The 13,740-nt window shown below is 42.9% G+C and overlaps 2 protein-coding genes across 5 annotated transcripts in view; one reads left to right on the top strand and one right to left on the bottom strand.

Moving 5' to 3' along the window:
* Tex12 (testis expressed 12) overlaps positions 1–13,740 on the top strand; it is a 71,095-nt gene that overhangs the window by 16,126 nt on the left and 41,229 nt on the right. The gene's annotated exons all lie outside the window — the stretch shown is intronic.
* The window catches only part of LOC119810589 (interleukin-18), a 30,133-nt gene that overhangs the window by 7,773 nt on the left and 8,620 nt on the right, over positions 1–13,740 (bottom strand). For all 4 annotated transcript variants that reach the window (XM_038324141.2, XM_038324142.2, XM_038324143.2 and 1 more), the window contains 4 exons: positions 5,931–6,016; positions 4,883–4,894; positions 2,091–2,228; positions 933–1,063 (listed from right to left, as the gene is read on the bottom strand). In XM_038324141.2, coding sequence (XP_038180069.1) covers positions 933–1,063; positions 2,091–2,228; positions 4,883–4,894; positions 5,931–6,012 — 363 coding nt within the window. In that variant the 5' untranslated portion in view covers positions 6,013–6,016. The remainder of the gene's footprint in view (positions 1–932; positions 1,064–2,090; positions 2,229–4,882; positions 4,895–5,930; positions 6,017–13,740) is intronic.

Genomic DNA, 13,740 nt, shown 5'->3' with positions numbered 1-13,740 from the left:
TCCCCTCACCTTTTGGATTGGGATATATAAGCATATGGAAAATAAATGTGGGCAGATTCAGTATCCAGTATACACTGTAAAGCCCTCCCAGTTCTATGTCCCTGTGTTTCTTTCATCTTTGTTCCTCCTACCTAATTTTTCTAATCCATATGTCTCTACCGTGGAATGTACGAACTTGTCGAGGCTGGACCCCAATAGTAAACCACAACTCAGGGAGAGACTGCCAGCTGCAGGAGATGATCTAGGACCAAGCTGAAGTTTAAAATCTAAATGAGAAGTAATCCTTGAACACAAAATCTAGAGATATGACAGGGAAATGATGTTGGCTTTTACCTGAACTCAGTCTATGGCAATGATGGATACGGTCTGCATTAGTGGGAGACCCTGAGTGTGAGTCCTGGCACAGGGACATACATCTGTAATCCTTGCAGTAGAGATGGAAGTAGAGATGGAAGGGTTAAAAGGTCCAGGTCACCCTCAACTACATAGTTTGAGATCAGTCTGGGATACAAGACACCCTGTTTGAATGAAAAAAAAATTCAGCTGGGGCCTTGGCTGATCATCCAGAGGTCCTGAGTTCAGTCCCCAGCAACCACATGGTGGCTCACAACCATTTATAATGAGATCTGATGACCTCTTCTGATGTATAAGCAAAACATGCAGACAGAAAACTGTGTACTAATAAATAAATACATGTTTAAAACAAACAAAAGAACATTCAGCTGTCTCTTCCTCTCTGACAGACTCAGAGACAAAATGAGAGCACCGAGTATCATCACGCTAGACTGAAGGGGTGGACAGTTTCCCATACTCATCTACTTCAGTGGTTGTCTCTGCTCTTTGGGCTCTAGATAAAAGGTTGGTCTGAGGATATCTGACGTTTATAATTTGTCCATTAATATGACTAAAATCAAAGTAAAACTGAATCTTACCTTAAAGGAAATGCCTTTGTCCTTACAGGAGAGAATAGACATTTTTTTATGCTTCACAGAGAGGGTCACAGCTTCTCCCCTTGAGTGATAATCTGTATATGAATTTATTATCAGTCTGGTCTGGGGATTAGCTGAAATAAATATTAATAAATGAGACCATTAATTGGAATATTTCCCCTCCCCCAAACTGGCATCTATAGAAATTTAACCAAAGAATAGGTCAGTCATAACTGTGCAGTGAAGGTTTGGCCTGACGGCCAACAGACCTGAAGCCCAGCTGGCCAAACTCCCCTTAATCACACTTACAGGATGCCATAAGCCATAGGTGGGCAACATGAGTGTGGTAAAGTATTCTGAGTGTGTTAAAGATATTTTGGCATTTTTCTTGATTTCTGATATTTCTCTTGAGTGTGTTAAAGATATCACAAACCCTGCCAGGTGTGGATGTAGATACCTATAATTAATTCCAGCACTCTGGAGGCAAAGACAGGAGGATCTCTGTGAGTTTTAGGTCATTCTAGTCTACAAAGTGAATTCCAGGATTATGTACCAGGGGTACATAATGAGATCTTGTCTCAAATCAAAAATAAAGCCAATCCCAAAACAGAAGGTTATTCTGAGCCTAAAGACTATGTTTAACTGTCAAATGTCCAATAGAGTATTAAAGCATTTGTTGAGGCAAAAAACTTAGGATAAGACTTTTTTTCTTTCATGAATATGCATTCAACTAGGCCCCAAACTGGGATATTTGGAACTCATGTCTTGAGAGACACTCTCATGCTCTGGTGGAAGAGATATTCATTTGAAATGCTTGCGTTTTAATTTTCATTTGAGTTTTGATGGTGTCAGCAGTATGCTCAGCTATAACCAGTGGGGATGAATGATCCAACTTGAGAAGGTTCTTCTATGGAGAATACAATTGATATAGGGAAACCGGTAATCCTCCCATAGACTCAACTGGGGTCACCTCTACCAGTATCTTTATTGCATCTAACCCCTTGCTCCATCTGAAAAAAGGGTGCTCTCTAAAATGGAATTCCATTTACTACTGTGACTTTCCATGTAAGGACAGGACCTGACATTTGAAAATGTGGGCAGTAAAATGGAGTGGGGAGAAGCGGGTGGTCATCATGTTTTTAAATAGGCAGAGAAAAGTACCACGTTGGTCAGCATCAGGCATGTCCTCAAACACAGCTTGATTTTCTTTGCCAATGACCAAGAGAACTTGGTCATTCATATCTCGTATTACACAGATTGCAGATCGATTCTTGCCAAAGTTGTCTGATTTCAGGTCTCCTATAATACACATTGAATCATTAATGGTAAGTTGTTTTATTAGATCCACAGACACACCTAGTAATTCTGTTTGTGGAGTCAGCACAACCCTCTGCTCTAGAAGCAGCAATGAACAAGTTCCCCTGTTGAGCTTCACTGTGCTCCTAAGAGAACACCGGGTTTCCTGATTTCACTCAGAACTACTCTCCCTCCAAAGGTTCGAGTATTTTACTTCCTGGCCAGTCTCCTTTGTGTTCTTACACTTTCCTTCCAGCTGTCCATGTTCTTAGACATCGCAAACCTTGTAGTCTATTTCCTCTGGGACCTCTTCTCTAGCCGATCTTCTGCCTGCCCTTCCCTTCATAACTGCGCCTAGTAGTGCTTCATTATAGCATCTTGTTAGTGTGGGACCGTCACCCCTTATTCTCAAAGGGGCAAGAAGAAAATTCCTAGCAGAATGTTTTTCCAGGGAGATAGTGGCCTTCCCCTCCCCACCTGGGATTTTCCAAGCACAAGGTCACTTAGCTCAGCCCAGCCAGCCACCTGGTACAGGCTGATAAAGATGGCCTAACTTAAGAACAGTGGCCTTGCTCTAAGAACAAGGAAAAAGCTGACTTAACAGAATGGGAGGGAGCAAAAGTCCTTGCATCCGTGTCAAAGCAGCTTCACAGATTCTCTTTGTGGTTATGCCTTTAAAAGCTTACCCCACAGAGGAGATACTACAACTCCTCTCTACCTCGCTGTAATGGGGATGGAGATGAGTTCCAAACATGTTTGTATTATGCTGATTAAACCTTGCTTTTTACAGTCTGGGCCTCTCTGGTGGTCTCTCTCTGGGGGTTGTAATCTGGGCACAACAGTTAGTACCTTAAATCCTTAACCAGATGCGAGGTGGTGGTGCCCACACTTAATCCCAGCACTACGGAAGCAGAGACAGGCAGATCTCTATGAGTTTGTGCCTGGTCTACAGAGCTAGTGCCAGGACAGCCAGGGCTACACAGAGAAACCCTGCATTGAAAAACCAAAAAACCAAACCAAAACAACAACCCCCCCCCCAAAAAGAAAAACAACCCCCTCCCAAAATCCTCAACCTACTTATGCAGACACGAGAGCTGTGCCACCACAGGCTGTCAATTGCCCGTCCTTTGTTTCTGGTTGAGCTCTGTCTCTTAGAGCTGAAGTTTCAAGTCTTCTTGCTCTCAGGATCTTTACCCCATCATCTCTATTCCCCCCCTTTTTATTGTTGTGGATTATTCCTTTACACTGTGTGAAGATGTGTCTCTGTGATTGGTTTAATAAAATGCTAAATGGCCAAGAGCTAGGCAGGAGGTATAAGGGGGACTTCTGGACAGAGCACTCTGGGAGGAAGAAAGGTAGAGTTGCCAGGTGGGGGCTGAGGGAACAAACATGCAGGAGGAGAGAGAAAAGCCATGAGTCACATGGTAACACATAGATGAATAGAAATGGGTTAATTTAAATTATTAGAACTAGTTAGGAACAAGCCTAAGCTAAGGCCAAGCTTTCACAATTAATAATTGTTTGGGTGAAAACATCACCCCAGCCTCTATTTGGGTGTAAAGTTCAATTTCAAGTCCCCTCCCCTGGGAGCCTACTGCCTCTGTCTAGACTCCATCTTTGAGAAAGTCTTCCAAAGGATGACCCCTCCCCAGAGATGCTCATGACCACTCCCACAGGGTATTTAAACTGCCCCAAGAGAACAAACATGTGGCTTCCTGGTCTTCCTTCCCCATCTCCTCTCTGAGGGCCTGGAAAGCCATCCAGGAGTGCTGGCATCCATTAAACCTGGCCTTTTTCTAATTCAGTTTGATTTGGTATGATTTGGACCATTGGGTCAGTGGAAAGGTTTATAGGGATGCAGAAACTTTTCAATAGCGTCTCTATGTCATTTTTTTGTGAGCTGGCAACCCAAAGAAAAATCCATCTATTCTCTCTCTATATATATATCTATATCTATATATTTAAATTATATATGTATACAATTTATTTATTTTTCAATACAGGGCCTTTTTGTATAGTCTTGGCAGTCCTGGAATTTGCTCTGTAGATCAGGAATGCCTCAAACTTAGAGATATGCCTATCTCTGCTTTCCAAAGTGCTGGGATTAAAGTTGTATTCCACCACACCAAACTAGGGAATTATCTCTTGCTAATACTCAATGGAGGGACCATTGAGGCTTTGATTTGCTAACCTGCAGTTCTGCCCCCTAGATTTTATTCTGAACAAACAGTGAGACACATGTGCTAATGCTGTTGTACAAGAATGCTGCTGGGTGTGCTGCTGCACATTAGTGACCCTACACTCGGGAGGTAATGGCAGGAAGGCCACAGTTTGAGGCCAGTCCAGGTGATATAGTGACTTCTCGGTTAGTCTAGGCTACATAATAGCAACCAGTGTCAAATCAAACCAGACAACAGAAATGTCCAAGCATCGTGCAAGGATGCTGTAACCAAAAAAGTAAGACAGAAAGAACCTAAGTTCATTAGGCAAGGAATTCAAGTTTTAATATGCTTTCCCCATAGAATTACCTGAATTTAATGTAACCAATTATTAACTACCAAAGATACATCTTTCCGGACAGTTTCTCACAGTAGACAATAGATTTGTCTTAATTACTTTCTAATTTGCAAAGAGAGAAAAATAAATTTATACTTTACCATTATCTTCAGCTAGAGGGAGGAAAAAAGAAACATAATATGTTAAATTATATAGTTCAGCTCATCATGTCCCCTCCCCTCACTTTTGGAACTCTATTCTTCCTTCCATAACCCACCCCCTCTTGAGGGTCTTGCTAGAAAGCTCTGGCTGCCTTCCAACTACTTTGTAAACCAGGTATCCTCCAACTCACAGATATTCACCTGCCTCTTCCTCCTATGTGCTAGGATTAAAGGCATGTGCCACCATGCCTGCCCCCACTCCTCACCCCTAAACTCTGTATAATGGTGATGGGCTCTGTTGACCTCCATTAGGAATATCACATGACGAGCATTCAGGAGCCCATAAAATTAAGCTTATTAGGGTTTGTGTGTACACAAGTATGTTAGGTTTAAATATAAATCTAGGGCTAGAGAGATGATTTAGTTCTTAAAACACTGTCTGCTCTTCCAAAGGACAAAGGTTCTATTCCCAGCACCCACATGGTAGCTCACAAACTTCTGCAACTCCAGTTACAGGTGATCCAACAACCTTTTATGGCCTCCAAGGACACTGCATGCACATATTGCACAGAAATACATGCAGTAGAAACAAGTACACACATAAAATAAAATAGCAATAATTAACAATTTAAATCCAGGATTTGTAATCTCAGTACATAGCTAAAGTATTTTTTTAATAAACTGGCAAACTTTCCTTTTAAGTTTATGTATTCACCCGAATGGTGTACACAGAACTCTAGGCCTAGAATCTCATAAATTGTGTTTGTTTTGGGAAGCAGTGTTTCCTCAGTGGTACATTTTCATGAGGGCACCAGACACCATTTTGGTGACAAACTGCTGGAGTGCCAACCCAGGACATGGGGCAGGGCACTGGACCTTGAAAATCTGGTTTTTTTTTTTTTGCTTTTTTTTTTTTTCAGAGTGGGGGCATCATTAACATTTCAGTAGAAATTGATGACAAACAGGGGTCCAAGCTCACTTCTTAATTTCCTTTCTAGTTGAAAATCTGTACCTGAGCCCCACATTTATCTTATTGGTTTAGACTTACGTATAAAGTAAAGTGTGTTGTCAATAAATGTCATTTCCCTGAAGTTGATGCACAAGCCTTCTTCCAGTGTGGCAGCCATCATTATTCTAGGGAAAGCAAGGAGTCACCCATGAAGAAACAGAGATTGCTCTTTGTACACATAAAATAAACAGACCTCTTACCTTCTTTTTTTTTTAGATTTATTTTTGTTTGCATGTATGTCTGTGCACCACAGGCATGCAGTTCTCATGGAGGCCAGAAGAGAGCATTGGATCCCCTCCAACTGGAGTTACAGATGGCTGTGAGGCACCATGTGGGTGCTGGAAACTGAACCCCAGTCCTCTGGAAGAGTAGCCAGTGGTTTTAATGATTGAGCCATTTCTCCAGCTCCTTAATACTACCTTCTAAACCTCCACATTTGAAGTCATTTATCTTTCAGTATGCTGATGAAAACTGTGATGTTTAATACATGTGAAGCAGGAGGCTGTAGCACTCACGTTTAGGTTCTTTACAAACCCTTAGCTATCTGGAACCAGGAGAATGCCGGTTCATAATATTTTAAAGGGAGACTCCTAGCAAATACTGGCTAGGAGCGCTATGAATCCCTAGTGAAAATATGGCTCCCTAGTGAATGATTAGTTTTGTGTTTACTGGGGATGCTAGAAATACAGGGACCAGTTCTATCTGAACTGAAGAGCCAGTGGCCTCCTGTGGATGAGATGCTGAAGGTTTGTGACCTCACTGCTCCAGTGGTGAAGAAGAGGAGGAGACAGAAGGTGGCATTTCCACCTGGCGTTTGGGGCAGGGTGGGAGAAGGCTGAGAGGTTCTGACATTTGGTGGGTTTCCTCCAAAGGCAGCAGCAGCTTTTGACCTGAAGTCTGGCTTGTCTGTGTTCGTGCATGAGTATTACATAAATATGATGTTTCTGCAAAAACCTCTGTGTATTTGCTTTCCCCCTTTCCCTCACCCTACTCTATATTTCTATGTGTTTGTCCTTCCAGAATTTTGTCACGGGGTAAGGGTTTCCCATGGAGTCCTAAGTATAAGAAATCTGTGACTTTGGGGAGAAAAACAAGACGTATTTATTCTCATTTATTTCTAAGCTGAAATGTAGCCCTCCTCCTGGGGTTATGAAGGAGCAAACCACAGTGCCCTGACCCAGCTGCTAGTAGAAATGCTCACTTATTAGCAGTCACCGTAGGTACCAGGAGTCTTGAGATGGTTTAAGCTTTATCACTTTGAAATATCTTTAGTAGATCTAGTTGCTTAATGTATTAATTAGGAGCACAGAAACACTACGGAAAATTGTACACACACACACACACACACACACACACACACACACATTTTACAAGAATGGTCTGGAGTTCAAGGCTATGTAGTAAGATGCTACTTAAGGCCCTGCCTCAACAACCACCTCCTTGGCTTTTAATAACTATTCTAATTTAATGAGCTTCATGCATGTACTTTAATGTGACAATGATGGGCTTGATGAAAGCAGCATCCTCAGGTCTCTCTGGTCCTTCCTGTGGTTACTGGAAGGTTCTCTTGACACCTTCCTCTCCTGAAGTAGCAAAGAGACTTCTCTGAAGTTCTCTGTCTCCTGAAGGCGGGTCCACTGAAGAGGAACACAATTATCTTCAATCATTTACTTCTTTGTTTTTCCCTAGAGATGGGGTCCTGTAGAAATCATAGTCCTCCTGCCTCAGCTGCTGGAGTGTTGGGATCCCAGGTGTGGCCCCCTTGTCTGCATCTGACTCTGTGGTCATGCTCCCCCAACAGTATTTTATTTCGCTTTAAAGTCACCTGCAAGCCTTCTACTTCCTCTCTGAGGAAGGAATCCAAACTTCTCCCCTCTGTCTTCGGTAAGTTATAATGTTTCAGGTGGCTCAGGTGCTTGCAAGTGTTAATTGTCTCTTGTAGCCTTTGCTCCCAATAATCTGTTGACTGCAGTCTTATTTCAGCAGACTCAAATATGGGACCTTCAGGGGAAGACTTGGAACTTCCCCTGTACCACAGCACCTTCTAGGGAGCAGCTGGTGTCCTGTGTGGTGAGGAAGTTAATGACTGGAGCTCCCAGGACTATGTCTGAGTCACAAGTGTTAATTGTTTTTATGGTTTGTAGGCACCAGGAATCGTGATGAGAGTTGGTGTCTAAGTGTCAGTGCTGGAGGTGGGGCCTTGTGGAGGAGCCCACAGGAAGGAATGGAGTAGTGCTTTTCTCAAGAGAGGCCACATTAAAGATTTATTTTAACTCTTCCTCTGTCTCCTGTGTGTGTGTGTGTGTGTGTGTGATTAAAAATTGGATTTTTAAATTACTGGTATTTAGTATAGTGAATGTTTAATTATTCCTTGAGCTTAGAGGACTCAGTCACCCTAAAAATACTCCTCCTTTGGCTGCAGAGACCGATCAATATTTAAGAGCACTGACTGCTCTTCCAGAGGATGCAGGTTCATTCTCAGTATCCACATGGTAGCTCACAACCATCCATAACTCCAGTTCCAGGGGATCCAATGCCCTCTCCTGGCCTCCATAGGCAGCAGTCGTACAAGCAGACAAAACATCCATATACATAAAATAAATCAATTATTTGTGAATTTACCATTCCTTAATGGGTCTGTTGGTACATGTCTGTGCTCCCAACATCGAGAAGCCAGAGCAATAGGATCATGCTTTAGAAAGAGGCCACCATAGGCTACATGGTAGAACCTTATCTCAAAAAAAAAAAAAAAAAAAAAACCAGAGGTTGGGGATGTGGCTCAGTGTCTTAGAGCTTGGCTGGCATGCACAAGTCTCGGGCCTTTAAATATTACAATAACAACATCGAAACTAAGCCCTCTTCCCATAGGTCTTGAACTTGTTTACACTTTAATTACTAGACATGTAATATCAGTCAACTGTGGGGCTGGAAGCTGGATGAAACTGCCTTTTAAAACCTTTTTGCTTTTGACCAATTTTTGTTTCTGGATTCTTCTGTTCGATTTAGCAGACTGTTTCTGAAATACATGGGACTGAAAAAACTTCCGTAATGTCATATGCACAGTTTTAATGTTTATGTCTGTGTGAGTTTTTTTGGGTAGGAACTTCATCCTTTTGTCGGGTTCTCTTAGAGCTACTGGGCGGTGGTGGCGTACACCTTTACTCCTAGCACTTGGGAGGCAGAGGCAGGCGGATCTCTGTGAGTTCAAGAACAGCATGGTCTACAAAACAAGTTCCAGGACAGCCTGAGCTGTTATACAGAGAAACCCTGTCTCAAAAAAACCAAAAGAGAAAGAAAGAAAAGAAAATGCGTAGAGCCCGCGTTGTGCTTCACTTGTCCAAAGGCAGCCCTTGGGCTTCATTGGTTTGGCACCAAATTGTAAATGGGGCAGAAGAAGGACGTGACCTTCAAAGGTATTCTGAGACCTGTGCTTCTCTTTCATTTGGCCAGCTTAAACTTTTTTTTTTTTTTTAGAAATACTGGATTTTCTCTAAAGATTACACAGTTATTAGTATCATTATTATTCTAAAGAGGTCCCTTAGTGATCGCTAAATTACACTCGCATGATTCCTGTTTCAGTGAAGTCCAAGACTGCCTTAATTCCACAGATACGTAGCCTGCCTTCTTGCCTCTAAGAAAATGTCTTGTGCTCAGAGACATGACAGATATGCCATCTGATTCCGCGTTCAGCATGGGTCTGCTGGTATACTGTTTATGTGCTGACTGTGTTAGCCATCGTGTGATTGGTTGACGTGTTTGTCCTTCCTCACCTCTGTGAATCTCCTCTTTCTTGTAGCTGGTTCCAAGGCTGCCTCTCTCCACTGGACTAGCGAGAGGGTTGTGAGTGTTCTGCTTCTGGGCCTGCTCCCGGCTGGGTACTTGAGCCCCTGCTCTGTGGTGGACTACTCCCTGGCTGCAGCCCTCACCCTGCACAGCCACTGGCAAGTACAACAGTCCCTCTGCATTGCCTGCTTGGTCTGTTGGCTGCAAGTCTGTCTGTCTGTCTGTTCATGAAGAAAGCACTGATTGAAATTCTCAAGACTTCTAGAAAACTTAAAAACATACAAACAGCTAGCAGCGATTAAATAGATCCTGGTATGTGGGAAGTTTATTAATATTTAAATTATTTTGAGTCAGGGTAGCCAGGCTGGCCTTAAACTTGAAATTGTCTTGACTCAGCCTCAAGTGCTAGGATTGCGTACGTGTACTTTTGTCTTAGCTACTTTTCTGTTGCTGTGAAGAAACCCTATGAGCAAGCCTTTATTTGGGGATTATGGTTTCAGAGGGTGAGTCCATGACTGTCATGGTGGGGAGCATGACAGCAGGCAGGCAGGTGTGGCTCTGGAGCCGTAGCTGAGAGCTCACGTCTTGATCCATAAATAGGGGGCAGAGAGAGAGCCCTGGGATGGTGAGAGTTTATTGAAACCACAAAGGCGCCCCCAGTGACACCTCCTGCAAGGCCACACCTCCTAATCCTCCCCAAAGAGTTCCACCAGTTGGGGGCCAAGTAGTCAAGTACTCAAATCACCACAATCAGAGTGCCCTGCATGCATCTGCTTGTTTGCTGTCTTAATTTTAGTAATCTTTATGGCAAGTTGAACATGGTGTTTGTAAAGCCAAGTTTCTGGTTGACTCCCAATCTGTTCCTCCTGTATCCTTTTTTTTTTGAGACAGGGTCTCTTGTAGCCAAGTATGACATTGAACTCCTGATCCTCCTGCCTGTAGCTTCCAAGTACTGGGGTCACAGACCTTTGTCATCAAGTCTAGCCTTTCTCCTGTACACTTTTATTTTTAAGATTTATTTATTTATTATGTATACAACATTCTGCCTCTATGTATGGCCGCATGCCAGAGGAGGGCGCCAGATCTCATTACAGATGGTTGTGAGCCACCATGTGGTTGCTGGGAATTGAACTCAGGACCTCCAGAAGAGCAGCCAGTGCTCTTAACCACTGAGCCATCTCTCCAGCCCTCTCCTGTACACTTTTTTGAGATGGTCTTTCACTCTGCACACCTGGCTGACCTGGAACTTAGTAGGTGGTCTAGGCTGTCCTTGAACTCTGCCTCCCTTGTCTTGGGATCACAGGTGTGCAACACCACACCTGGCACTTCTTGCTATGTGAATTATTGTCATTCCATTGTGTCTTTTTTTTAAAAAAAGATTTATTTATTTATTATATATACAGTGCTCTATCTACATGTATGCCTGCAGGTCAGAGGAGAGTACTAGATCTTATTACATTTGGCTGTGAGCCAGCATGTGGTTGCTGGGAATTGAACTCAGGACCTCTGCAAGAGCAGCCAGCACTCTTAACCTCTGACACATCTCTCCAGCACCTCCATTGTGTTCTTACTTATTCAGGCCTTATATCTGGTCACCATCCTTAACCGCAGCGGTAATCTCTATATTGACTCCCCCCTTGTGTTTGATGCCAATACAGCAGCCCCACTATCCTGTTAAAATGTTAAGTGGGATAAACACTCTCTCACAAAATCTCTATCTCATTTTGCTCAATCTAAAAGAATTCTTAACGTTTTGTATAGACTCTCCATGCCATGTTAGATATCTAGTAGTCCTATCTGTTCTAGGGAGCCAAAGCAGAAAGATTGCTAGTTCAATGTCAGCCAGGACAACAGCAGTGAGACCTTGTTTCTATGAAACTTTTAAAATTTCCAAACGTGGTCAAACACAACTGTAATCCGCACATTTGCTGAAGTAGGAGGATCAGTTTGAGTTTTAGGCCAGCCTGTGCTATATAGTGAGCTCAGGTTCAACCTGGGCAACAAGTGTGAGACCCTGTCCCAAGAAACCAAAATCAGCGGCTGGAGAGGTAGCTTAACAGTTAAGAGCTTTTCTTAAAGGACCTGGTGTGGCAGCTCATCCAAAGGACCTGTGTTCAATTCCCAGTACCCACATGGCAGCTTACACCTGTCTGTAACTCCAGTTCCTGGGTTTCTGACATTCTTTTTTTTTTTTTTAAAGATTTATTTATCATGCATATAATGTTCCTCCTGATGTGGGAGAGTCTTCTGTTTGAGTTGATTTCATTGGCTAATAAAGAAACTGCCTGGCCCATTTGATAGACCGCCCCTTAGGTGGGTGGAGTAGACAGAACAGGAAGAGGAAGTGAGGTAGAAGGATCAGTAAGATGCTATGCCTCTCCTTAGACAGACCTCCGTGCCTCTCCAGAGAGAGAAGCCAGACGCGATGAAGCTCCAGCCCAAGATGGACGTACAGTAGAATCTACCTGGTAAGGCACCACTTTGTGGTGCTACACAGATTATTAGATATGGGTTAGTCAAGATGTGAGTAAGAGGCTGAAACTAAGGGCCAGGCAGTGTTTAAAAGAATACAGTTTGTGTGTTGTTATTTCGGGGCATAAGCTAACCATGTGGGATCCAGGCAGGACGAAAAGCCGGCCCGCAGCTCCACACTACAGAATGGCGCCCACGTGGATAACCGAATCTGCAGAAAGCTTGAGAAAGCTTGGGAAAGAATAGAGTAAAGCTCTATTTTTTGGGTCTGGCAAGCAAGCACTCTCATCTAAGAGAGGCTTCCTGACTCAGCTTCAGCTGCAAAACATTGCAGCTCTTTTAAGAGGTTCGGCTACGAAACACTTAAATGGTGTTGATGAAAATTAACTGCATGCTTTTCGGTTTTCAGCCGTAGCAGGAAAAAAGCTGTGTCGTTTTAAAATATCAGCTTTCTGGGCTGTTCTGCCAGGGCAAACTCTGACTCTTTCAAGCAGGGGGTCCTGACTATGGAGCTTTTGAGTGTTGTTTAACACTGTTGCAGCTTGCTTGCTGGCAGGGACCTTGAACAGCCACAGAGTTGTGGTGATAAACATGTCTACAGCCGGTACCTCTGCCATGAGGCTAGAAAGCTAAGGAATGGGCTGGATCTAGCTGTCAAAGCCACGGCTTTAATCCTACCTATATTGCTTGGTAAATTAAAGACTCGTGTGGTCAGAAAAAGAGAGATATACAGTAAAGAGAGATTCAAAGACAAAGAAAACCTCTAAATGGTTTGCAGTGAGTTAAAAATACATGCAGGCTAAAAGTTAAAGTTCTTACAGTTAAAAAAAAGAGAAAGAAAGAAAGAAAAAGCAAGTAGTTTGTTGTGGTGGTATACACCTTTAATCCCAACACTTGGGAGGCAGAGGTAGATTGACCTCTGTGACTTCAAGGTGTGGCAGGACACACCTTTAATCCGAATGCCTGGGAGGCAGAGACGGAAAGATCTCTGTGAGTTCAAGGTGTTGTAGCACACACCTTTAATCCCAGCACTGGGGAGGCAGAGACAGACGGATTTCTGAGAGTTCAAGGACAGCCTGGTCTACAGAGTTATTCCAGGACAAAGATATACAGAGAACCTGTCTCAAAAAATAAAAGTAAAAATAAACGAAATAGAGGTTAAAATAAAGCTGCACAAAGATGGAAAATACACAGAGAATCTTGATACTGTATGCTATTATGCTCTTTTTGAATTGTTTGAATGCTGAGGAAGGAGCAACAGCTGCTAAAAGATAATTGTTTACTAATGCTAATGAACTAATCCAAGAAAGATATCTTGAAAATACCTTGACTTTAGAATTTGGATCTAAGGATATGATACTTTGGAAAAGAGATTCTTCTTTTATTTTTACAGAAAATGAGACCCGTTGGATTGCTTCTATCCCAATATGGTATGATAGACCACGCCCTCCTGAAAGGTTGCTGTGAACACCTTCAGAAAATTACTTCACCCAACTGATAACTGAGATGAACCTGGCACACAGGTTACACCATGAAAGATCTGATTAACAGCGTCCCCATTCAGCAGGAAGCAGTTTGGAGAGAAATAACTACG

This window comes from Arvicola amphibius, chromosome 3 (assembly GCF_903992535.2).
Source record: "Arvicola amphibius chromosome 3, mArvAmp1.2, whole genome shotgun sequence".
Classification (NCBI taxonomy): Eukaryota; Metazoa; Chordata; class Mammalia; order Rodentia; family Cricetidae; genus Arvicola; species Arvicola amphibius.
Note: the sequence above shows the minus strand (reverse complement) of the source record. Positions and strands in the feature narration are given on the sequence as shown.